Genomic DNA, 26,688 nt, shown 5'->3' with positions numbered 1-26,688 from the left:
TATATTTTTGACAACTTTTACTTCACTATATTCCAAAAAAAAGTTGATTGACTTTTTACTCAATATATTTTCCATGTCACCCAAAAGTACAGGGTACATTTTGAATGCTTAGCAGGACAGGAAAATGGTCCAATTCACCACTTATCAAGATCTGGCAGAATAATTCAACACAAATGGTTTGTTAATTATGTTTTAATGTTGGAGTGTGACCCTGGCTATTTGTAAATTTAAAAACATGAACATCGTGCTGTCTGGTTAGCTTAACATAAGGAATTTGAAATTATTTATACTTGTACTTTTACTTTTGATACTTAAGTATGTTTAAAACCAAATACTTCTAGATTTTTACTCAAGTAGTATTTTACTGGGTGACTTTCACTCTAATAAGGTATCTTTACTTTACTCAAAAATGGAAATGGGGTCCTTTTTCACCCATGCACAATAGTAACCAATAGTTGGCCCAACTCAGTCAGGTGACTCACTTTGAAAAGCTATTGCACTGTTTCTGAATGGCATTCATTCTAAACCATGTAGCTATTGTTGAAGTCTCGGCATTCATTCTAAACCATGTAGCTTGTTGAAGTCTAGGCATTCATTCTAAACCATGTAGCTATTGTTGAAGTCTTGTTTCTGAATGGCATTCATTCTAAACCATGTAGCGATTGTTGAAGTCTTGTTTCTGAATAGCATTCATTCTAAACCATGTAGCGATTGTTGAAGTCTAGGCATTCATTCTAAACCATGTAGCTATTGTTGAAGTCTTGTTTCTGAATGGCATTCATTCTAAACCATGTAGCGATTGTTGAAGTCTAGACATTCATTCTAAACCATGTAGCGATTGTTGAAGTCTAGGCATTCATTCTAAACCATGTAGCGATTGTTGAAGTCTAGGCATTCATTCTAAACCATGTAGCGATTGTTGAAGTCTAGGCATTCATTCTAAACCATGTAGCGATTGTTGAAGTCTAGGCATTCATTCTAAACCATGTAGCGATTGTTAAGTCTAGGCATTCATTCTAAACCATGTAGCGATTTTGAAGTCTAGGCATCATTCTAAACCATGTAACGATGTGTGAAGTCTAGGCATTCATTCTAAACCATGTAGCTAATGTTGAAGTCTAGGCATTCATTCTAAACCATGTAACGATTGTTGAAGTCTAGGCATTCATTGTAAACCATGTAACGATTGTTGAAGTCTAGGCATTCATTCTAAACCATGTAGCGATTGTGAAGTCTATGGCATTCACTCTAAACCATGTAGCTATTGTTGAAGTCTTTTTCTGAATGGCATTCATTCTAAACCATGTAACGATTGTGAAGTCTAGGCATTCATTCTAAACCATGTAACGATTGTTGAAGTCTAGGCATTCATTGAAACCATGTAACGATTGTTGTAGTCTATGGCATTCATTCTAAACCATGAGCGATTGTTGAAGTCTATGGCATTCACTCTAAACCATGTAGCTATTGTTGAAGTCGTTTCTGAATGGCATTCATTCTAAACCATGTAGCTATTGTTGAAGTCTTATTTTGAACTTGTGGCACGATAAAGATTGACCTTTGAACTTTGTATCCTTTTTTCATATTTGATTATTCGATTATTTGCCAACAGCTCTTTCAGATATGCTTTTGTATGTATTCCATATGGCAGCCTATTACCTACATAGTGCACACAAAACCATAGTGCCCTCAAAGCTCATCACTAAGCTAAGGACCCTGGCACTAAACAACTCCCTCGGCAAACTATCCTGACTTCCTGGACGGGCCGCCCCCAGGTGGTAAGTGTAGGCAACAACACATCTGTCACGCTGGGCCCCTCAGGGGTGTATACTTAGTCTCCTCCTGTACTCCCTGTTCACCCATGACTGCTTGGCCAAGCACGACTCCAACACCTACCATTGGTAGGCCTGATCACCAACAACGATGAGACAGCTTATAGGGAGGAGACCTGGCAGTGTGATGCCAGGACGACAACCTCTCCCTCAATGTGAGCAAGACAAAAGAGCTGATCGTGGACTATAGGAAAAGGAGGGCCGAACAGGCCCCCATTAACATCAACAGGGTTGTAGTGGAGCGGGTCGAGAGTTTCAAGTTCATTGGTGTGAACATCACCAACAAACTATCATGGTCCAAACACACCAAGACAGTTGTGAAGAGGGCACGACAACACCTTTTCCCCCCCAGGAGACTGAAAAGATTCATGGGTCCCCAGATCCTCAAAATGTTCTACAACTGCACCATCGAGAGCGTCCTGACCGGTTGCATCACCGCCTGGTATGGCAACTGCTCAGCATCTGACCGTAAGGTGCTACAGAGAGTAGGGTGTACGGCCCAGTACATCACTGGGGCCAAGCTTCCTGCCATCCAGCACCTATATACTAGGCGGTGTCAGAGGAAGGCCCCAAAAAGACTCCAGTCACCCAAGTCATAGACTGTTCTCTCTGCTACCACACGGCAAGCGGTACCGGAGCCCCAAGTCTAGGACCAAAAGGCTCCTTAACAGTTTCTACCCCCAAGCCATAAGACTGCAGAGCAATTCATCTAATGGCCACCCAGACTATACACACTGCCCCCACTGTATTTAGCCTCGTTATTGTTATGTCATTTTCTTTATTTTTTTTAGTAAATATTTTCTTAACTCTATTTCTTGAACTGCATTGTTGGTTAAGGGCTTGATAGTAAAATTTCACGGTAAGGCCTGTTGTATTCGGCGCATGAGACAAATACAATTAGATTTGATTTGACACAGAGACAAGCATCAATATATTAGTCTTCATCTGATCTGGACCCATACTCTGGATCCATACTCCAGCGTATCAGAGTAGGAGTGCTGATCTAGGATCAGTTTAGATGATGAATAATGAAATAGATTTAATGGACGGGGGGAGCTGATTTTTCTTTACACGGGCGAATTATTTACAAATCCTATGAACACTGAGAGCAGGTTGGTACATATCCTATCCTTACTGGATCACCCATTTCTCCTTTCTGGCCCGTCTCTCCTGATTCAGCCTCCTAAAATAAAATAGAAATAAGGTCATTATGAAATGCGGAACATTTTACATAAAATAACTTTCATCAAGGTAACACAAAATATTGAGTTACCAGTCAGAGCACCACTGCCATTATGACTGAATAGAACATAAGTTAAAGGTAACTACGTAGGATGTTTAAACTTACAGAGCCAGACAGATGTCTCAGTCCATGAGCTGTCATCACCTGGATGGAAAGGACAGACAAGATAGAATATAGAAAATCAGCTGTCTTCTTCATTGTCACTTATTCGGTAGGTACGACGTACCACCTAACCTCCCTTATTGAATGCACCGGCTCGGCACTCGGCTCGGCACTCGGCTCGGAACTCGGCTCGGAACTCGACACTCGGCTCGGCACTCGGCTCGGCACTCGACTCGGCACTCGGCTCGGCACTCGGCTCGGCACTCGGCTCGGCACTCGGCTCGGCACTCGACTCGGAACTCGACACTCGACTCGGCACTCGACTCGGCACTCGGCTCGGCACTCGGCTCGGCACTCGGCGCGGCACTCGGCTCGGCACTCGGCACTCGGCTCTGCACTCGCTCGGCACTCGGCTCTGCACTCGGCTCGGCACTCCTCGGCACTCGGGCACTCGGCTCGGCACTCGGCTCGCGCACTCGGACTCGGCACTCGACTCGGCACTCGCACTCGGCACTCGCGCTTCCGGCACTCGGCTCGGGCACTCGGCTCGGCACTCGGCTCGGCACTCGGCTCGGCACTCGACTCGGCACTCGGCTCTCGGCACTCGGCTCGGCACTCGGCTCGGCCACTCGGCTGCACAACGGCACTCGGCTCGGCACTCGGCACTCGGCGCGGCACTCGGCTCGGCACTCGGCTCGGCACTCGGCTCGGCACTCGGCTCGGCACTCGGCTCGGCACTCGGCTCGGCACTCGGCTCGGCACTCGGCGCTCGACTCGGCTCGGCACTCGGCTCGGCACTCGACTCGGCACTCGGCTCTGATCAGAACTGCAGTTGGGGTTGTCAAAGTCAAACTGAAGAAGCCTTTTAAGAGAGAAAAGGAGGGAAGGGGTGTTTTCTGTGAAACTAAAGATGAGTGCCTGTCTGTCACTAGACCCTCTTCCACTAGACTAGCACCTCTGCCTGTACGTCCCAAATGGCACCCTATTCTCTATTAAAGTGGGGTAAATAGTACCATAGGGCTCTGGTCAAAAGTAGTGCACTATGTAGGGAATAGGTTGCCATTTGGGATGTATTTTGAGAGTCAGTCCCGGAATCGACCAATCATTGTTGTGGGGATACAAAGCCCACCTGTGGAGCAGTCCTCCAGCGAGGGTATGGATCGTCAAAGGTCAAGGGTGTATCCCAAACGGCTTCCTAATCCCTTTATAGTGCCCATTGGGCTCTGGTCAAAAGTAGTGCACTATATAGGGAATAGGTTGCCATCTGGGACGCATCCCCACAGTGATGGAAAGTCAACTTTTCAAGCTGTAAAATTATGTCCTGAGCTTTCCCATGATATTGTACCACAATTGGAGCCTAGAAACCTGCAATTATGTGTACATATGTTTTGGGTTGGCTTCAAGTTCAACATCTGACATGCTGACCACACCGCTTGCGTCCCGTGCGCTAGCGTCGCAAAAATACATTTACACATACATGTTATTCAATCATTGCACCCACACTGTTCACGCGCGCCAACGAGCATTTGCGTTGCCAGGCGCTAAAATAGAAGTTGCTTCTATTTGTGGCGCAGAACACGCTGCAAGTCCTGCCTCTCCCATCTCCTCATTGGTTTACAGAAGCAGAGACCCATGTGCCATCTCCTCATTGGTTATACCCACGTGGGTGATTGAAAGACGAACTGRGGTCGGTCGTCGTCATGGTAATACTATTAGATGCCAATCGCCATATAAARTCCAAAAAAGAAAAAGCCTGGAAGGAGGAGAGATGACTAGAAACGATTCGGTTGACTGTTTTATGTGKSGATTAATTGTCGGAGTAGAGGACCTTGTGCATTTCAGGTAAAATAACAACTCAACGTTTATATCCCACGACAAATTAGCTAGCAACTGCAAGCTAGCTAGCTAAATTGCCATAAATGTTTAATGCTTATCGACCTGTCCCCAGAATGAATTTAATTGGTTGTTTTGATATTTCAACATGCGTGTCGTGATAGCGTTTGGTGTGGGGGGACAAAATCAATTTGCGCACGATATAGCGCACGATGGCGGTTTGGGTCGGTGTTAGTCTGCCTCCAAAAGCTAACTTTTTTTTCTTCTTTTTTCTATTGAACAAGTATGTTAATTTATTCCAACCCTGTTCCTTGTCTTCCTGTTCTTCTGTGTCTGTCTGGTCAAGCCGGGTTATTTTAGTGGTAATACATTTTGTTTTGGCTTTCATTTCAGCATCTCAGACTGGCATAAATATCTATTTACAAGTTTGTCAATTTGTTCTAATCTTTTAGCCTTCTGCTCTTGTTCATAGCCTAGCTTATTATTCTGTGTCTGTCTGGTCAAGGGCTACGTGTGGGCTATCTGTGGTCATGGAGCCATGCAATAAAACGATGTCCTGATCTTTCCTGTGATGTTGTAGAACAAGTTCAGTGTGGAAATCAGCCTTTTAGTGCTTCAAGTTTCAAATATCAGTCTGCCTCCTTAAAGCTTGTCAATTTGTTCTAATCTTGTCTCTTATATCTGTAGCCTTCAGTCAGAGTGGTCAAGGGGCATGTGTGGGCTGCCTGTGGGTCATGGAGGGTCATGCATGCCTGTGGTTCCTCCTCTGCACTAATGAACAGGAAGGAGGGTAATGGTCTGAACCCTGGTTTCTGCAGAGTCATGGAATTAAACGCTTTACGGCAGAAATGATCCCACTGCATCTCAAATGGTACCCTATTCCCTATATAGCGCACTACTATTGACCAGAGCCCTATGGTTCCCTATTCCCTATATAGCGCACTACTATTGACCTGGTGCCATTTGGGATTCACCCATTATCTTTACTAGGAAGTGGACATATAAACGCTCATTAACTGTATTTTTTATGTACCTTCATTTAATTGATTTGTTTTAGTAACCTTCATTTAATTGTATTTGTTTTATGTAACCTTCATTTAATTGTATTTGTTTTATGTAACCTTCATTTAATTGTATTTGTTTTATGTAACCTTCATTTATTGTATTTGTTTTATGTAACCTTCATTTAATTGTATTTGTTTTATGTAACCTTCATTAATGTATTTGTTTATGTAACTCATTTACTGTATTTTATGTAACCTTCATTTAATTGTATTTGTTTATGTAACCTTCATTTAATTGTATTTGTTTTATGTAACCTTCATTTAATGTATTTGTTTTAAGTAACCTTCATTTAATTGTATTTTTTTATGTAACCTTCATTTAACTTGGCAAGTCAGTTAAGACCAAATGCTGGGCCACTTGTGCACCGCCCTATGGGACTCCCGATCACGGCGGTTGTGATACAGCCTGGAAACGAACCAGGGTCTTCAGTGACACCTTGCGCATGAGATGCAGTGCCTTGCGCCACTCGGTAGCCCCCTATTTAAGTGAGATTGAGCTAAATATTCAAACAGACCATTTATGAATTGATAAATGACTTTTCTGAATGTCTGAATTCTAAATGAACGTACTCCGAAGCCACTAATGTAGACCAGAGAGGATTGGATAGATGGATGGAAGCAATATGGTGACATTTCCCACCTAGCCAATCAGAAATTAAGGTATTAATTTAGCTATTACAATAAGAGTATAGCTACTTATCCAATCCTCTCAGATCTAGTGTGTCTATCAGGAGTGGTGAATAGGGGGATTTGGGATTCGACAATTGGCATAGTTGATTTGGCATTCAGAAACCGTTTGGGAGCCACATGATTATATTGACTGAATGTATTTGATAATTAATAAGTAGAAGGCTGCCCCAGCCGGAGACATCATCACATGATAACATACTGGACTGTGGTGGTTTCAACCAAACCTCAGAAGACTGTAGGCCTAAAATAGCAACATAATTTACATTTTTAAATCATTTTGCTCCCTTATCGCTTCAATCTTAAAAATCAATTTCAAAATGTAATCCAGTCCAGTTAATTGAGTCCGATTAAGTGGTCCTCATAGAACTTCTTACACAAATAATTGCAAGGAAAGAAAAGGCTTTATAGCCATTAAGGGAACTCATTACCTGCCACTGTTAAATTGTAAATGAAACGTTTAAGAACAAGTGGACCTGACTCCAGTTGAGATAAGGGATTCATATCAAATGGCACCCTATTGCCTATTAGTGCACCTCTTTGAACCAGTCCATAGGGAACCATTTGGACACAATCGGTGAAAGAAATCAGTAGTCGGAGCATGCATGTTACAAAAGTAGTCACTATGTAGGAATGGGGTGCCATTTGGGAGGCAGACAGAGTGATATAAATAGTAGTAGGAGAAGAGAGCTCATTAGTGTAGAGGGAATATTTGTTCAGCGTGCGGTGATGTGACGTTGGCTCGGTGCCACTTGGATCAGCGGCTAAATAAGAACCAGGAGTTGAATTATGAAGAAGGACAGATCTCAGAGGAGTCTGGGAATAGTATGTTGTTCCCTCTATTATTACCTGTCTGGATCATCTACCAAAGGTATACCTGTCCATTGTGGTCACAACTAGCCTTTTTATATACCGTGTTGACATGCACCAGTAAAGGTATACCTGTCCATTGTGGTCACATACTAGCCTTTTATATACCGTGTTACATCACAAATAGGTATTCTTCATCTTATATCTAGCCTTTTATATACCGTGCTGACATGCACCAGTAAAGGTATACCTGTCCATTGTGGTCACATACTAGCCTTTTTATATACCGTGTTGACATGCACCAGTAAGTATGCCCATTCAATGACATAGTCAGGTAATGGATGTATAGATTCAGGATTGTCTTTGAGAGATCAGAGGAGACAGAGCACAGATTGCAGTACTCTCAGATCTGAAAAACATGTAGCCCAAACATTGTGAATGTGGAGCAGGAATAGTGTACTGGACCATCCACTAGTCTTGTTCACACCCTCAGGTACTCCTTCCTCCAATAACTCAAAAACAACTACAGTACAGAATTATAAACAGTCTCTTAGATAATATTAGTTATGTCTCAGTTTATAAACAGTCACAGGAAATATTAACGCCATAACAATGTACTCCTCACCGGTCCTGGTGGTCCTCTTAGGCCCTCTTCCCCTGATAAGAGATACACAGAGAACATAGAGATGTGAAACTGTACAGACATGCTAAAAACCTCAGGATGATATTGATCTATTCTTTAGGAAGAATCTAGAAGCCCTGGTTTACAGCGGATAGTGAAATCTCCCCCACCACGAAGCTGTTGTAACATCTGCTCTCTCCTCTCCTCTCATTGATTCAGTCATCAACAACAGTAGCATTCATTCAAACACTATTTACATCTACTTAATGACAAACGGTTTCAGTTGATTGGGTTAGGGGGTTGGTACACTGATATACTGTAGTGGGTTAAACAAGGACGCCTCAGGGATGGAAGAACAGAAGGTGAGTCACATTGTTGTGTGTGTGTGTGTGACAATTAACAATGATGAAATATCGTTATAAGAGAGTTAATTTGAACCAGATTTAGACTTAAATGAATGCAGGAAAGATAAATAGATCAGGGGGAATCAGTCTGGAGCTCTCACACACACGCACACGCACGCACACGCACACGCACACACAACACACCCACACACCACACACACACACACACACACACACACACACACACACACACACACACCATGTGATGTGACTCACCTTTTGTCCTTTCATCCCAGAGGCCCCGTCTCCACCTGGCTGACCCTGAGGGAGAAGGCCAAAGGTGAAAGGTTAGAGTTCACAGTTAATGACAGCCACTTTAAATGTCACCACAATAATGTGTTGGAAGGGTGTGTTACATACCGGATCTCCTTGATCTCCTTTGTCTCCTGGGACGCCAGAGTCACCCTTCACCCCCTGGATGAGAACAGATAGTGAGAGTGAGAGTGAGAGAGAGAGAGATAGAGGAGAGAGAGAGAGTGAGAGAGAGAGAGAGAGAGAGGAGAGAGAGAGAGAGAGAGAGAGAGGAGAGAGTGAGTGAGAGAGAGAGAGGAGAGAGAGAGAGATAGAGGATGTATGTGAACAAGACAAGTACAACATGATTGACAGCAGAGAGACGAGACGAGAGTGTTGTGTGTGTGACTGTGTATGTGTGTCTGCGTGTGAGTGTGAACATGTCCTAAGGATCGTACAGTACATGCTTATAACCAGCAACACATCATGTTGTCTGTATCATTGTAGATGCTGCGTCTGTGGGTCTACTGAGAGAATGAAGCCCTGTTGCACTGCAGCAGTTTTCCACACTGAGCCAACCAGGTCCTGATCTAATCATTCTCCTCTCCACCAATAGATGGCACTTGATGACAACAGATCAAGTCTTCAGCTCTCGTCTTTTATACAGCAGTCTTTTCTCTCTCCAATGTGTGGATAAGGACTGTACAGTCTGCCAATACCACCCAGTGAGTGTGAGTGGACTCAGGCTTATTCACAAGGCACAGAAATGATGGGTGGGCGTCTGCTCTCTTCAGAGGTCCTTTATATCTGTAAAATAGGGACCTTGTAGCAGTAAGGACAGGAAATCAGCAGAAGGCAAGGGAAGTTAAAGTGCTCAACTCCACTGTGTCTGCCTCCCAGATGGGCAAAGAACCTTGGCGTGACCCTGGACAACAACCTGTCCTTCTCTGAAAACATCAACGCAGTGACTCGCTCCTGCAGGTTTATGCTCTGCAACATCCATAGAGTATGACCTCACACAGGAAGGTCCTGAATTAGGCACTTGTCCTAATTCATTCATTCACTTGTCCTAATTCAGGCACTTGTCCTAATTCAGGCACTTGTCCTAATTCATACAATTGTCCTAATTCAGACACTTGTCCTAATTCAGACACTTGTCCTAATTCAGACACTTGTCCTAATTCAGACACTTGTCCTAATTGAGGCATCACCCATCTAGACTACTGCTACTCTCTGTTGGCTGAGCTCCATCAAACCCCTGCAACTTATACAACAACTTGAAGTATGGTTCATTATTGTTTTATTCTATATATTTGAGTAGGAACATTGTTTAATTAGCTCACCTGCTACAACAAAATATATGGGCATCTTCTCAAGAACACGCATGGGGTAGCTTCCCCAAACCCACACCTTGTTTGAGAGAGATAACAGCCTGGGGTAGCTCCCCCACACCTTGTTGACGGAGAGATATACAGCCTGGAGAGTAGCTTCCTCCAACCACAGCCTTGTGGAGAGAGATAACAGCCTGGGTAAGCTCCCCCAAACCCAACATTGTTTGAAGAAGAGCATAACAGCCTGGGGTAGCTCCCCCACACCCACACTTGTTTTGAGAGAGATAAACAGCCTGGGGTAGCATTCCACACCACAAACATCACTTGCTTGAGCAGAGAGGTAACAGCCTGGGGTGATTCCCCACACCACACCTTGTTGAGAGAGATAATCAGCCCTGGGGTAGCTACCCTTAAACTAATACCTTGGTTGAGAGAGATAACAGCCTGAGTGTACGCGTCAGTCTCGTAATTGCACTTACCAGCTTGATTTGTCACGACTTGGTCCTACTTCACAAACCGGACACCGTGACTTTGTATGGTGAGGGAATACAGCCTGGGGTAGCTCCTCGGCCCGGACACCCACACCATTGTTGAGAGAGATAACAGCCTGGGTAGAACTCCCTCCAACCCTACACGCTTGTTGAGAGAGATAACAGCTGTGGGTAAGCTCCAGCCCACACCTCACCTATGTTGAGAGGAGCAATATTACAGACTGGCGTAGCTCGCCCCACACCTTGTTGAGAGAGATAACAGCCTGGGTAGCTCCCGCAACATTGTTGAGAGTAGATAATCAAGCCCTGGGGGTAGCTCCCACCCCAACTGAGACTCGTTGTTGAGAGAGATAACAGCCTGCCACACAGCAACAGCCACACATAGAATTGAGTGCATCCCAAATGACCCTGTTTCCTATGGCCCGGGTGAAAGAAGTGCACTATATAGGGGATAGGGTGCCATTTGGTATGCACACGTTTTCTGTCCCCAAAACGAGCAGCTCCATTTGGACTGGGGCTGTGTGAAATGTAACTGTCTACGGATCTCCAGACTCCTTTTCACTTTCACAACACCTTCACCTGTTTTCTTCACCCTCTTTTTTCCCCCAGCATAGAGTCTTCTGGACCAATCAGGGCAACTTTGAACCTTTTGATGGTTAGTTGTGTGTGTGTGTGTGTGTGTGTGTGTGTGTGTGTGTGTGTGTGTGTGTGTGTGTGTGTGTGTGTGTGTGTGTGTGTGTGTGTGTGGTGTGTGTGTGTGTGTGTGTGTGTGTGTGTTGGGTGTGTGTCTCAGGGGACAGGTTATAGACATAGAAGCACGCTCTTCCTTAACAGCACATCCATTAAATAGATAAAGAGAAGTTCCATTCCAGAGCTTCCAGGCACAAGACAAAGTACTGTCTGTCTCTTGTGTCTATGGTGTCTCTCTGTGTGTCTCTGTGTCTCTGTCTGTCTCTGTGTCACTGTCTGTCTCTGTGTTCCTCTGTGTCTGTTCGGTCTCGTCCTTCTCCCAAATGGGGCTTTTAACAACAGTCATTATGATGCGGCGGTCTTTTAATGTGATCTAGTCACTGATTGGTTAGGAGGGTTATGAGCTAACAAACAAGCAGACGACTGCCATAACATGAACAGATGGACTGGCCTATTCATATAATAGAGGGGAGAAGCCTCTGTGGATACATTTATTGTGAACATTTAATTGACTTGTGAATAGTTTATACTGTATGAATGTTATTAATGCAAAATAAAATTACAGTATAACCTACACATATATTTTATCGATTCAGGCCTCTCTTGTAAAATAGATTTGATCTCAATGAGAATAACTTCTATAAAAAGGTTACATGGCAATACGAAGGTGTTGTTTTACTGCACACAGCAGTCGTAACCACCCGTAAGGCCTTGTCCCAGGATACCTGTGTTTGATGTCTCTTCACATAGTGCTAAATGAACAGTAAAGTGGAGCCCAGCGGTGCACAAGGCAGGGAGGGACCAGCACAACTGGAGATTACTGTCTATGGTTTGCTCTGAGGGGCTACATGTTGACTTTGAGCTAATCATTAAACAGCAATTAAATCTCTCCCTCTACTCTTCTCTCTCTACTCTCTCTCTCCTCCTTCTCCCTCTCTATCTCTCTACCCTGCTCCCGCTCCTCCCCCTCTTTCTTTCTCTCTTCTCTCCCTTTTCTTCTCTCTTCATCCTCCTCTCTCCTCTCTTCTTCTCCCTCTCACTTCTTCTCCGTTCATCCTTCGTCCGGGTCTTTCTCTCCTCATCTCTTCAGGGTATCTGCCACTCCTCAGGTTCTCCTCCTCTGGATTCATTCTTTCCTTCTCTCATGGTCACCTATTCATCTGACCCTCCTTCTTCTGGGTCTCCTCGCTCTTTTGGGTCTCTCATCTTACCGGTTCTCTTCTCTCTCCACCGTCAGCGGTTATTCTTCTATCGGTCCTCTTGGTCTTCTCTCTATCTTGCTCTCCTCTCTTCTTCTTCTCTCTAACCTCGTCACTCTTCTTCATTCGTGCCTTTTGCAATTGCTGGCCTTTAATCGTCACTCTTCTTTCGTACTCCTCTATCGGATCTATTTAGCTCTCTGTATGCTTTCCTCTAGTGCCTTCTATCTCTCTCCGGATGCTACTTCTCTTCTCATCGGGCTAGTACTCTCATGCCTTCTCTCGTCCTTTCTTGGCTACTTCTCAGCTCTCTTTCTTGCACTTTCTTGCTTGTCTGCTTGCGTCATCTCTCTCTCTTACTTGCTCGGTTCATCGGATATCCACTCTCCTACCGTTTGCTCTGTGGATTCCTTAGGTTTAGATCCTCTCGCTCTGGACTTGTATTTGTATGATCTTATGACTGTATATTTTTGTAGTTAGTCACTTGAGACTGATTAGGTTATAGACTTAGACTGAATTATGCTTACACTTTACTTTCGAACCTTGCAATTATGGTGTAGTCTTCATACTCTCAACCTTTCTTGCAAATGCGCCTCCTGCTCTCAATTAGGCTTATGTCATCTTAGACTTGAATAGTAGGTAGACTCTTCATGCACTCCTTGATCTCTTCCTTCTTTCTCTCTTCAGCTCATTCTCTAATCTTCTCTGGACTGAATACCTCTCATCTTTCAGTCGTTAACTGGGCTGAAATCTCTTTAAAGTAGACCTCTCTTTGCTCGTCCCTCTGCCTATCTTCTCTCTCCTACTCTTTCTCTCTACTCACTCTTCCGCTTCTTGCTATCGATCCTCTTTTAGCCTATCTGCGATCTATCTCAATTTCACTCCGTAGTACCTTTGGGTCCTTGGCATTAGCCGTCTTAGAATAATAGGGCTAATTAAGCGTTTCTTGACCTCTGGTCTTTGCGTAACTTTTGTTCAGCACTAGGGCTCCTGCTTATAGGCTCACGACTTGCGCTGATCCTGTTACTTCATCTTCTATCTCAGTTTCCACCAGACATTTGGGCTTGCATTTCAGGCCAGATCCTAGCTGGATCTAGGTTAGACTAGGGCTGGATTTACTGGTAGACCTAGGGCTGGATGGTAGACTTGACTGAAGTCTTACCAGTCAGTCTGTTATTTACCAGTAGTTCTCCTCTACCATCATCCTGTAACATATCGACTGACGATTTATATAACATGGGGTTATGTTGTGCCTCTTACCATAACTACAAACAGGGGTGGTTCTGGTCACAAGCTACAGTAGCCATCTTCTGTTCTTCTACACTCTCTCTTCTACCATAGTTTCACCTACGTTCTGCCCTCCCTTTCCTGTGTTCTATGTTTGACTCAGCTACCACCTCATGCCTGTCGAACTATCTTTCCTCTCCTTCTCCTCTCTTCTCTCTACTCATCTCACTCTCTCCCTCTCCTTCTTCTCTCTCCCTTCTTCTCTCTCTCCTCTTTCTCTCTCTCCCTCCTTCTCCTCTCTCTATACATATCTCCTCTCTCTCTTCCTCTCTGCTTCCTCCCCTGTATCTCTCCTCCCTCTGCCTCTAGCATCTGCAGTGCTCAGTCTGCCCCTGTTTGGGTCTGTCTGTCAGTGGGAGAGAGATGCTGTTATGGAGATGTGATTCATGGAGTACTCTGCCTAGCCCCTCACACTGTGCCCCCCCCCCACACACACACACACACACTGAGCATGCCGCCACACACACAAACTGAGCACGCTACAGACTTCACTAAGGGAGAGGGAGAGAGGACTCCAATCACAGAGAGACATATGTTAGGCAAGCTACAATTTAGAGAGGCAGAACTCTCATCTTTCTGTCTAGAGCTCTAGTAGTGAAAGRAGGGAGGGAKTGAGTCAGTGAGTGGTGTTGAGTGTTGTTCACAATGAAGCTACCTTATTATCAGATAGGGCTATTACCTTTTACCTTACTATCAGATAGGACTATTACCTTCTGGCTGTGTGTCAATCTTACTGCATGTGTGTCAACCCTCCTGGAAGTGTGTCAACCCTCCTGGATGTGTGTCAAACCTACTGGATGTGTGTCAACCCTACTGGATGTGTGTCAACCCTACTGGATGTGTGTCAACCCTACTGGATGTGTGTCAAGCCTACTGGATGTGTGTCAACCCTACTGGATGTGTGTCAACCCTACTGGATGTGTGTCAACACTACTGGATGTGTGTAAACCCTACTGGATGTGTGTCAACCCTACTGGATGTGTGTCAACCCTACTGGATGTGTGTCCATCCTACAGGATGTGTGTAAGTGTGTCAAGTCTACAGGATGTGTGTCTAGCCTACTGGTGTGTGTCAGTGTGTCTATCCTATTGGATGTGTGTCAAGCCTACTGGGTGTGTGTCTAGCCTACTGGATGCGTGTCTAGCCTACTGGGTGTGTGTCCATCCTACTGGATGTGTGTCCATCCTACAGGACGTGTGTCTAGCCTACTGGGTGTGTGGCAGTGGGTCTATCCTATTGGATGTGTGTCAAGCCTACTGGATGTGTGTCAGTCCTACTGGATGTGTGTGTCAACCCTACGGGATGTGTGAGGGAGAGAACAAACCTACTGGATGTGTGTAAGTGTGTCAAGCCCTACTGGATGTGTGTCAACCCTACTGGAKGTGTGTCCATCCTACTGGATGTGTGTAAGTGGGTCAAGTCCTACTGGATGTGTTTCAAGCCTACTGGATGTATGTCTATCCTACTGGATGTGTGTCAACCCTACTGGATGTGTGTCTGCCCTACCGGATGTATGTCAGTCCTACTAGATGTGTGTCAGTCCTACTAGATGTGTGTCAGTCCTATTGGGTGTGTGTCAGTGTGTCTATACTATTGGATGTGTGTCCCTTCAGACACAACACTATCCCTGGTGCCTTCAGACACCCTGCCACAACACTATCCCTGGTGCCTTCAGGCACCCTGCCACCACAACACTATCCCTGGTGCCTTCAGACACAACACTATCCCTGGTGCCTTCAAGACACAAACTGAATATCCCTGGTGCCTTCCAGACACCCTGCCACAACACTATCCCTGGTGCCTTCAGGCACCCTGCCACAACACTATCCCTGGTGCCTTCAGACACAACACTATCCCTGGTGCCTTCAGACACAACACTATCCCTGGTGCCTTCAGACACCTGCCAAACACTATCCCTGGTGCCTTCAGACACAACACTATCCCTGGTGCCTTCAGACACACACACTATCCCTGGTGCCTTCAGACACAACACTATCCCTGGTGCCTTCAGACACAACACTATCCCTGCTGTGCCTTCAGCACCCTGCACAACACTATCCCTGGTGCCTTCAGACACAACACTATCCCTGGTGCTTCAGGCACCCTGCCACAACACTATCCCTGGTGCCTTCAGACACAACACTATCCTGGTGCCTTCAGACACAACACTATCCCTGGTGCCTTCAGGCACCCTGCCACAACACTATCCCTGGTGCTTCAGACACAACACTATCCCTGGTGCCTTCAGACACCTGCCACAAAACTATCCCTGGTGCCTTCAGACACAACACTATCCCTGGTGCCTTCAGACACCGCACAACACTATCCCTGGTGCCTTCAGACACAACACTATCCCTGGTGCCTTCAGACACAACACTATCCCTGGTGCCTTCAGACACCTGCCACAAACACTATCCCTGGTGCCTTCAGACACAACACTATCCCTGGTGCCTTCAGACACAACACTATCCCTGGTGCCTTCAGACACAACACTATCCTGTGCCTTCAGACACCAACACTATCCTGGTGCCTTCAGACACAACACTATCCCTGGTGCCTTCAGACACAACACTATCCCTGGTGCCTTCAGGCAAACACATCCCTGGGTGCCTTTCAGGGCCGTGACAAGAATGGTGTTAAATGTTTAATTCAACAGAAACGGTACTGAACGACCCRTTGAAGAACGGTGTGATTATGGTGGCCCACAGGGAGATTGTATGGTGTGTGCTGCGGTTGGAGAATTTTCCATGAAGTCCACCAATTTTCCTTGCTAATAAAATTGCAACCATTCCGGTACCATCCCACTATTCCCATTCAAACCGGGAATGGTATTTAAAAGTATACACACCCCTACGTATGYATGTGGACAGTGAAGCTAATATTTTAAATACGGCTTTATACTCCAACATTTTGGATTTGAGATCAAGTCTGKCTGAGGCACACAGTACCGTCAACCTAGATCTGTAGAGAGAAGCAGAGAGAAATGGTTCTCTGTCCAGGAGCAACACAATACAAGTTTGTCCAGCCAGCTGGTCAGCCACCATTCTCTTTTCTCAGGGCACAGGAGCCATTAAAAACCTTCTAGCCGAGGCCAACATCAACACAGACCACTGGACCAATACAACATGATCGACGCAGCCGCTACGTTCAAGAGGTTGTCCCACTGCCTCCGACTGTCCCGGTACACAACGGTTTCATTCCCGGTATGGTCACCAGAACAAGTGGGGTGGTGTGTTTGTTTCTGGGGCAGTAGGAGGGCCTCATTCTCGCACTCTCTCACTCTCTCACATGCCTCGTGGTTAGCTACAACACCCGGGGGTTCCATGAAAATGACTGCAGGCCTTTTGCTAAAGCACTGTAGGTAATGGCCATCTGTCTGTGATGAGAAGGAGCACTGAGTCACACTGAGAGACAAGCAACAGGAGGTAGAGGAAGAGAGGCAGGAGGGAGGCTGTCTGTGTGTCTGTGACTGTGTGCGTGTGCGCGCGTGTTTGTGTGTCCGTGAGGGTGTGCATGTGCGTGTCAGTGAGGGTGTTATTTAATATGCACAGCACCACTATTGGTTGAGAGACGCCAGTCCTCCCTGTCTCCATAGTCACTCACAAATCATGTCAAAACAGTAGTCCCAAATGACACCCTATCTCCTATAAAGTGCACTACATCACATGACAGGGGTACTCTCAGGACACTGAGGCTAGCTGGTACATCACATGACAGGGGTACTATCAGGACACTTAGGCTAGCTGGTACATCACATGACATGGACACTATCAGGACAATGTGGCTAGCTGGTTCATCACATGACAGGGGTACTAGCAGGACACTGAGGCTTGCTGGTACATCACATGACATGGGTACTAGCAGGACACTGAGGCTAGCTGGTACATCACATGACAGGGGTACTATCAGGACACTGAGGCTAGCTGGTACATCACATGACATGGACACTATCAGGACACTGAGGCAAGCTGGTACATCACATGACAGGGGTACTAGCAGGACACTGAGGCTAGCTGGTACATCACATGACAGGGGTACTAGCAGGACACTGAGGCAAGCTGGTACATCACATGACAGGGGTACTATCAGGACACTGACATTTAGAAATGTCACACTCACACCTCTTTCTCTTCCTCTTCCTCCTTGTCCTCCCTTTTTCCTACGGTGTTGTGTCCTATAACTATGTGGGTACGTCTGATATTGCACATTACATGGGCTCTGGTCCAAAGTAGTGCACTAAATAGGCAATAGGGTGCCGTTTGTGAGGCCTAATGAGTTATTAAGGTGTCAGAGAGTACAGGAAGAAATGTGGGAGAAGCGTAACGGTCAGCAGCTGAAGTGATGCTAAAGATAATTGAACCTATTGAGCATGGCGGTGACAGTGACGGAAGATGAGCACCATCTTTCTGTCTATCTGCTTCCAATTCTCATTATCACAACTTTAATCAGAGTGTCAGTRCATGAAAATCATTGAATGGGTAAAATAACAGAATAATTCCATATCAACAAAGTCCAGTTGGTTACTAGAAGGCAGCAGGAAGCAGTAGTGTGTAAATTAGAAATGTTCATTAGGGCAGCTGTAGCAAAACATTTTACAACGTTTTAACAGGAAAAATTCAAACAAGGGATTCTTATTCGAAGGCGCTGTGTAGTCTGCGTAAAAAGTTGTTTTACAAACGAATTTCCTGCTGAGAGTAAGAAAAGTAGAATAAACGAGGTGAAATGTTTAAATATGGTTGTACATCAGCAGTGTTCCACTTTTTATGTCAGTCACTGACATTCACTCAATTAGCACATCAGCTAACATTTTATAGATCGCTAGTCAAGTTGGTCTAGTCAGCAGTGTTGGGGAGTAGTGAACTACATTTAGATCAACTAGTAATGTAATTACATTTTGCAGTAACTTGATGGTAGTTGAACTATATCAAATCTTGGTAGTGTTTTCAGTAGTTCATTACGTTTTCCCCTTGTAGTAGTGTAGCTAACTCCTAGAACGAAATAATACTGTTTTTTGGTAAAATAAAATATGGGTGAAGTAAGTAAGAACGTCCTTTCTTTTTCGGTATCAGACCTGCCGTATTTTCACTTTTTGTGTTTAATAGGCTAAATTACACATTCCGTTAACAGTGATCTGTTCTGGCCATTTGTAGTCTATGACATTTCAGAGTTAGATGATCATTCTTCACGGAGTAGTTTGAATGTAGTGAACTACTATTTTTCTAAGTAACTTTAGTTTAGTAAACAATTTTTTTTCATAAGGGTAGCTTTAGTTTAGTAAACTATATTTTTCATAAGGGTAGCTTTAGTTAAGTAAACTATATTTTTCATAAGGGTAGCTTTAGTTAAGTAAACTATATTTTTCATAAGGGTAGCTTTAGTTTAGTAAACTATATTTTTCATAAGGGTTGCTTTAGTTAAGTAAACTATATTTTTCATAAGGGTAGCTTTAGTTAAGTAAACTATATTTTTCATAAGGGTAGCTTTAGTTTAGTAAACTATATTTTTCATAAGGGTAGCTTTAGTTTAGCTCAGATTCTTCCAATATGAAGTAATTGGTAGCTTGGTAAACTATATTTTCAGAGTAGCTTCCCCTTCACTGCTAGCCAGCTACCAAATGACCGACCGGGCACACATGGCATGTGCCCAGGGCCCCTATTGATTTGGTTAGTCACTCACTCAGATATCATTAACATGGCATACTGTAAGTCATGGCAAAATGTGTAGAATTGCAGGAAATTAGCTTTAAAACGGCAACATTTTCTCAACAACCACAATGTGTAGAATTCMAGAAAAGTACATTTAACACTGCAACAAAAAAATATCCACTGCCAAGAAGGGGGACACTAAAATGTTTTGCCCAGCGAGGTGGGAGGGGCCCCCAACCAAATATTGCTTCGGGTCGCCTAAAGGCTAGGGGCGGCTCTGTTCTTATAGGAAAAGTTCAGATAGTACTAGATAGTACCTCCCAAATGTAGATACTGTAGGCTCACTCTGTTTTATAGAGTTTTCTTCTGTTTTATACCGTCTGGACACAACCCTTCTATAGATATATGTTGAGTTTTGTGTTAGGTGATCACGCGATCATGATTAACAGGCCTGCAGATATTTAATATCAGCTAACCACATCATATGATATACAGCAGCAATCTGGTGATTATTTAACATTAGATAACCACATCATATGATATACAGTAGCAATCTGGTGATTATTTAACATCAGATAACCACATCATATGATATACAGTAGCAATCTGGTGATTATTTACCATCAGATAACCACATCAGATGATATACAGCAGCAATCTGGTGAATATTATTTATCGGTGGTGACAATGTTTCCTGTCCTCAGTGCAGTGGGCAGCTTGGAGGAGGTGCTCTTATTCTCCATGGACTTTTTAGTGTCCCTAAACCTTTTGGAATTAGTGCTACAGGATGCAAATTTCTGTTTGAAAAAGCTAGCCTTAGCTTTCCTAACTGGCTGTGTATATTGGTTCCTAACTTCCCTGAAAAGTTGTATTTCGCGGGGGCTATTTGATGCTAATGCAGTACGCCACAGAATGTTTTGTGCTAGTCAAGGGGTGTCAAGTTTGGGGTGAACCAAGGGCTATAAGTTTTTAAAAAATTGAATGGGGCATGCTTATTTAAGATGGCGAGGAAAGCACTTTTAAAGAGCAACCAGGCACCTTCTACTGACAGGATGAGGTCAATATCCTTCCTGGATACCCGGGCCAGGTCGATTAGAAAGGCCTGCTCGCTGAAGTGTTTTACGGAGTGTTTGACAGTGATGAGGGGTGATCGTTTCACCGCGGACCCATTACAGACGCAGGCAATGAGGCAGTGATCGCTGAGATCCTGGTTGAAGACAGCAGAGGTGTATTTAGAGGCCTAGTTGGTCAGGATGATATCTAAGAGGGTGCCCATGGTTACAGATTTAGGGTTGTACCTGGTAGGTTCCTTGATAATTTGTGTGAGATTGAGGGCATCTAGCTTAGATTGTAGGACGGCCGGGATGTTAAGCATATCCCAGTTTAGGTCACCTAACAGTACGAACTCTGAAGATAGATGGGGGGCAATCAATTCACATATGGTGTCCAGGGCACAGCTGGGGGCTGAGGGGATCTATAAGAAGCTGCAATGGTGAGAGACTTATTTCTGGAGAGGTGGATTTTTAAAAGTAGAAGCTCGAATTATTTGGGCACAGACCTGGATAGTAAGACAGAACTCTGCAGGCTATCTCTGAGGTAGATTGCAACTCCGCCCCCTTTGGCAGTTCTATCTTGTCGGAAAATGTTGTAGTTGGGGATGGAGATTTCAGAATTTTTGGTGGCCTTCCTAAGCCAGGATTCAGACATGGCTTGGACATCAGGGTTGACAGAGTGTGCCAAAGCAGTGAATAAAACAAACTTCGGGAGGAGGATTCCGATGTTAACATGCATGAAACCAAGGCTTTTACGGTTACAGAAGTCAACAAATGAGAGCGCCTGGGGCCTGGGAATAGGTGTGGTGCTGGGACCTATAAGGTCTGGGTTAACTTCTACATCACCAGAGGAACAGAGGAGGAGTAGGATAAGGGTACGGCTAAAGGCTATATGAAATGGTCGTCTAGTGCGTTGGGAACAGAGAATAAAAGGAGCAGATATCTGGGCGTGGTGGAATAGATTCAAGGCATAATGTACAGACAAGGGTAGGATGTGAGTACAGTGGAGGTTAACCTAGGCATTGAGTGACGATGAGAGCGGTAGTGTCTCTGGAGGCACCAGTTAAGCCAGGTGACTCTTAGGGTGACAGTGATGGTTCTTAGGGTGACAGTGATMATTTCTTAGGTGATAATGATGGTTCAGGCTCATTTTCTCAGTGTTCAGTAATACCTTAGGCCGGCGATAGTGCTGCGTCAATAGTATTGAATACCCTGATAGTCCGGCATGCCTCTGAGAGATGAGTCTCAATTAGGACGACTGTGGATCTYTGCTAYAGATGAAGGAGACCTGAATATATTTGGGTCTTTGTGAGATACATGCAGGTGAGAGTTAAAGAGAGCTCCTGATTGAATGATTGATCTTTCGACATGAGGCAGCAGTGTGTGTTTAGTGGGAGTAAACATTGATTGACAGGCATGTGCAGTATGTAAACCATACAGGAGGACTGTCTGCAAGTAAGCATTTAACTGGATGATGTATACCATGCRTATCCCATACAACTTCAAACTGAAACTGTCTGTGACAGTGGCAGACAGAAGGAAGGAAGAMATAAAGGTAGGAAGGAATGMRGCAGCTGCATCAGTACTTACAGGTAGGCCTCTGGGTCCAGGTTCCCCCATCTTCCCTCGACGACCCTGTAACACACAGAGAGAAGAGAGGAAGTGAGACACTTGTCAGATGGAGAACATGAACTAGAAGTTCGCACAAGTGTCAGCTGGGCTGGGCTGGGCTGGGTCGAGAGAGAGAGAGAGCGAGAACGAGAGCGAGAGCGAGAGCGAGAGCGAGAGCGAGAGCGAGAGAGAAGAATGACACAGAGCAACAAGTTCCCACCAGTGGCATCTGGGTCTACTACACATTGCCAACAGTCAGGCTAGGGGGCTAGCCAGCTAGCTACTCCTGTCTGTGTGAGTCCCAAATTGACCCCTATTCCTTATATAGTGCACTATCACTATTAGGGAAAAGGCTGCCGTTTGGGACACATCCTGCCTGTCTGTAAGGCACGGTAGTTAATTAGCTTTAAATGAATGTGAAGAAAACAGCTTAATTGCTCTCTCCCTGTGTGGTACACTAGTCTTTGTTCCCCCTGTGGTTTACCACCCCGCTACCCAGCTGTGTGTGTCCCTGGCCACATCAATCAAACCAGCCAGTAGTGACAACAAGCCCAGGCCAAGAGCATGGTTGGTGGTCCTTCACCAGGATGAGGTCACAGTGGACCAATCACGTACATACACTATCATGTTGTTATGATTCTGATTTTTGATTGAATTATAATGTTACCCAAGACCTTCATTATCACAACTCAATTAATATTTTTTTGCGATAGCATATTTATGAAACGTATTTATTAGACTGTTAATTGTTGGCTCAGAGCAGGTTGGCTTGATGCTCAGCTTTTCTAGTGTTAAACATATTTATGATTTGTTTTATGATTGGTTAAAATGTGTGGGTTATTCTCAATGTGTCATGCGTTTGAACATGGCCTTAGCTGTGGTAAATTCACAATATACTATACACCATACTTACATATGGTGGTATAATGACAATATACCACACGACATATCAAGCCTTATTGCTTAATTTAGAGCTTCTATTGAGAGTATTTGAATAACKTTGTAGTGTAAAMCCGCTGTGACYGTGTTTCTGGAAGACTGGCATCTTTAATGAGATAACKWCTGCTACTTAAACTAATCAAAGTTGCTCTAATTGACATCAAGATGATATGAGAGMATATTAGTGTCCACATGAGGCATGAAGAGATGAATCTCTATGGACTTCCTTCAGATGAAGTGGCTTKGCATCACACAGTCACTGTGGTGGGCAGTAGTGCCTAGAGTTTCTCTGCATGTGTGTGGGTGTGTGTGTGTGTGTGTGTGTGTATGTATCCTCCAATGTTCTTCCTTTGTTCTCCAATGTTCTTCCATTGTCCTCCAATGTTCTTCCATTGTCCTCCAATGTTCTTCCATTGTCCTCCAACGTTCTTCCATTGTCCTCCAATGTTCTTCCATTGTCCTCCAATGTTCTTCCATTGTCCTCCAATGTTCTTCCATTGTCCTCCAATGTTCTTCCATTGTTCTTCCCATTGTCCTCCAATGTTCTTCCATTGTCCTCCAGTTTGCTGAGTATCTTTTCCCTCCTGTGTGTGTGTGTGTGTGTGTGGTGGTGTGTTGGTGTGTGTGTGTGTGTGTGTGTGTGTGTGTGTGTTGTGTGTGTGTGTGTGTGTGTGTGTGTGTGTGTGTGTGTTGTGTGTGTGTGTGTGTGTGTGTGTGTGTGTGTGTGTGTGTGTGTGTGTGTGTGTGTGGGTGACTGTGTGCATGCATGCCTGTTTGTGTCTAGAGTAGCGGAAGTCTTTCAAACTGCTAAGATGAGAGATAGTCTCAGAACATGCCCAGGCCCACGCCAACTGAATGGACATAATCAAGCAGCAACAGCTACAACAGAGACTAAGGCATAAACACCATCAGCTCTTCCTAGGTCTCAATCCAAGCCTTGAATGTAGCCTTCATCCCTGCCACAACCCTCCATGTAATACTGCCTGTATTGACAGTAGGCCTGTAATACGTGGGCTATAAAACTGACTGTCTGTTTTCGCCCCCTTGACTTAGTGCCTGCGTTCCAAATGGCACCCTATTCCCTATTTAGTGCACCACTTGGTCAAAAGTAGTGTACTATATAGGTAATAGGGTGCAATTTGTGACACAGGCAGTGGCTGTGCTGTGAGGATCTATTGGAGAGGATTGGATCACAACCCTGATGAAAAGGCAGACAGGGAATCAACACAAAGAGACGAGTTACTCCCAAACCTCTTCCCATTCCACTTCCTCTGACACACACATCTACATAGACTTTGATTAGCTCTGTGTGTGTGTGTGTGTGTGTGTGTGTGTGTGTGTGTGTGGTTGTGTGTGTTGTGTGTGTGTGTGTGTGTGTGTGTGTGTGTGTGTGTGTGTGTGTGTGTGTGTGTGGTGTGTGTGTGTGTGTTGTGTGTTGCGTGGGTCTGTGAGTGTGTGTGTGTGTGCGTGTGTGTTGTGTGTGCGTGTGTTGTGCGCGAGTGTGTGCATATGCGTGTGCGTGCGTGTGCGTGTGCGTGTGTGTGTGTGGTGCGTGTGTGTGCGTGTGTGTGTGTGTGTGTGTGTGTGGTCCTTAAAGACTTTGATTATCTGGGTGTTTGATTCTGCCTGAAACACAAACAGGCTACAACAGAATAATGGAGCTACTCTCTGAGCCCTGCTGCTTTTAATCAGCACGCAGTGGGAAGCCCAGGAACAACCTTACTGACCACCTACATGGAACCTGTCAGGGTGTGTGTGTGGTGTGTGTGGTGTGTTGTGTGTGGTGTATGTGTGCGTGTGTATGTTGTGTGTGGTGTGGTGGTGTATGTGTGCGTGTGTATTGTGTGTGTGGTGTGTTGTGTGTGTGGTGTGTGGTGTATGTGTGCGTGTGTATTGTGTGTGTGTGTGTGTGTGGTGTGTGTGTTTGTGTGTGTGTGTAGTGTGTGGTGTATGTGTGTGTGTATTGGTGTGTGTGTGTGTGTGTGTGTGTGTTGTGAGTGCGTGGTGTGGTGTGTGGTGTATGTGGTGTGTGTTGTGTGTGTATTGTGTGTGTGTGTATTGTGTGTGTGTGTTGTGTGTGTGTAGTGCGTGGTGTGGTGCGTGGTGTATTGTGTGTGTGTTGTGTGTGTAGTGTGTGGTGTATTGTGTGTGTGTGTGTGTTATGTGTGTGTGTGTGTGTAGTGTGTGTTTTAAAGAGTGATGCATGTATAAAGGGCTGGTTTTCTCAACAGTAAAGAGAGCACCTTTTCAACTTGAGGTGAATAGTTTCATTATGTTCTTTGATAAATATATACTAGAGTAAATCAGACACACACATACACACACACACACACACACACACACACACACACACAACGTACACACACGTACAACACGTACACACACGTACCACAACGTACACACACACACACCACACACACACACACAACACCACACACACACACACCAACACACACACCACTGTTGACAATTTGTTGTAGTGTTAGCCCTCTCATTCTCAGCCGTGTTGCTCCCCTGAACCTAAAACAACAGTAGATTACAGAGACGTCGTACGGAGATATAACTCATGAATATTTAACCTAGTACTATTACAAACAGGTAATGAATTATGCAATTCTCGACAAAATGATCTCTCCATATTCACCCTCAAAACCCTTAACTATGAAGTGCATACTGATTTTGATGTGTCTGTGTGTGTGTGTGTGTGTGTGTTTCCTTCATAAATTAAGGAAAAATAAAATGTGTTCAGTTTAACAAGTGAATGATGATATTTAAGTCAAATCCCTATTGCTTTATATTGTGAGAACACTAACCATGGTCTACTTGTCAGTACACATTGTGTGTGTATAGTTGTAGGAGCCATAGAAAGTGTGTACGCAGGGATGCGTGTCACAATGGTCATTTACTGTGGGCACAACTGGAGTCACCCTGTCCTTTTAGAAAGCAGACTGTCAATGACACAGCAGCGCTGCTGCACCTAGTCAACATAGTCGAGAAGCGATTGCTAACGAACAATTTATAGCTGGCTAGCTAATCATCTTGGCTAACTGTGGGCCAAAGCAATTCACTTATTTAGCGTTAATTAGTTTCTCCAGTAATGTTTACTTTTTGAGGTTGTATGAAGTCTCTGCTTTCCAAGAGCATTCTAACAGATACTGACCTGAGAGACAGACAGATACATGAATGTCTTGATACAGTTGATACACATATAGTTTACAGCACTTTATATTCTGACAACACATCTTGGTCTAACAAAAGTGCTTACCCAGAGAAACTTCTAAAAGGACTCATTTGAGGCAGAAAGGAGTTGAAGCACTCAAGGAAAAAGGCAGAGATTCATTTCTTATTTACTCACTTTATTGTATTGTTGAGGATGAGTACAGACGTCTCGGTATGCCGGAACGGCTGTGTAGTTGAAAGGAGCCCATTCTAACGTACATACTCTTCCCACAGCCACTGTGTCAAACGAGACTACGCCCAAGTCACAAATGGCACCCTATTGCCTACGTAGTGCACTACTTTTGATCAAAAGAAGTGCACTATATTTTTCCTTTATTTAACTTGGCAAGTCAGTTAAGAACAAATTCTTATTTTCAATGACGGCCTAGGGAAGAC

At 44.6% G+C, this 26,688-nt stretch overlaps 1 protein-coding gene across 1 annotated transcript in view; it reads right to left on the bottom strand.

Annotated features, from left to right (window-relative positions):
- Positions 1 to 26,688, bottom strand: part of LOC112076459 (complement C1q and tumor necrosis factor-related protein 9) — a 91,987-nt gene that overhangs the window by 206 nt on the left and 65,093 nt on the right. Inside the window, exons 3-8 of the mRNA XM_024143228.2 lie at positions 22,114 to 22,159; positions 8,958 to 9,011; positions 8,814 to 8,858; positions 8,197 to 8,229; positions 3,181 to 3,219; positions 2,970 to 3,015 (exon numbers count right to left, since the gene is read on the bottom strand). Of these exons, the coding sequence (XP_023998996.2) occupies positions 2,970 to 3,015; positions 3,181 to 3,219; positions 8,197 to 8,229; positions 8,814 to 8,858; positions 8,958 to 9,011; positions 22,114 to 22,143 (247 nt within the window). The 5' untranslated portion in view covers positions 22,144 to 22,159. The remainder of the gene's footprint in view (positions 1 to 2,969; positions 3,016 to 3,180; positions 3,220 to 8,196; positions 8,230 to 8,813; positions 8,859 to 8,957; positions 9,012 to 22,113; positions 22,160 to 26,688) is intronic.

This window comes from Salvelinus sp. IW2-2015, unplaced genomic scaffold (assembly GCF_002910315.2).
Source record: "Salvelinus sp. IW2-2015 unplaced genomic scaffold, ASM291031v2 Un_scaffold3764, whole genome shotgun sequence".
Classification (NCBI taxonomy): Eukaryota; Metazoa; Chordata; class Actinopteri; order Salmoniformes; family Salmonidae; genus Salvelinus; species Salvelinus sp. IW2-2015.
Note: the sequence above shows the minus strand (reverse complement) of the source record. Positions and strands in the feature narration are given on the sequence as shown.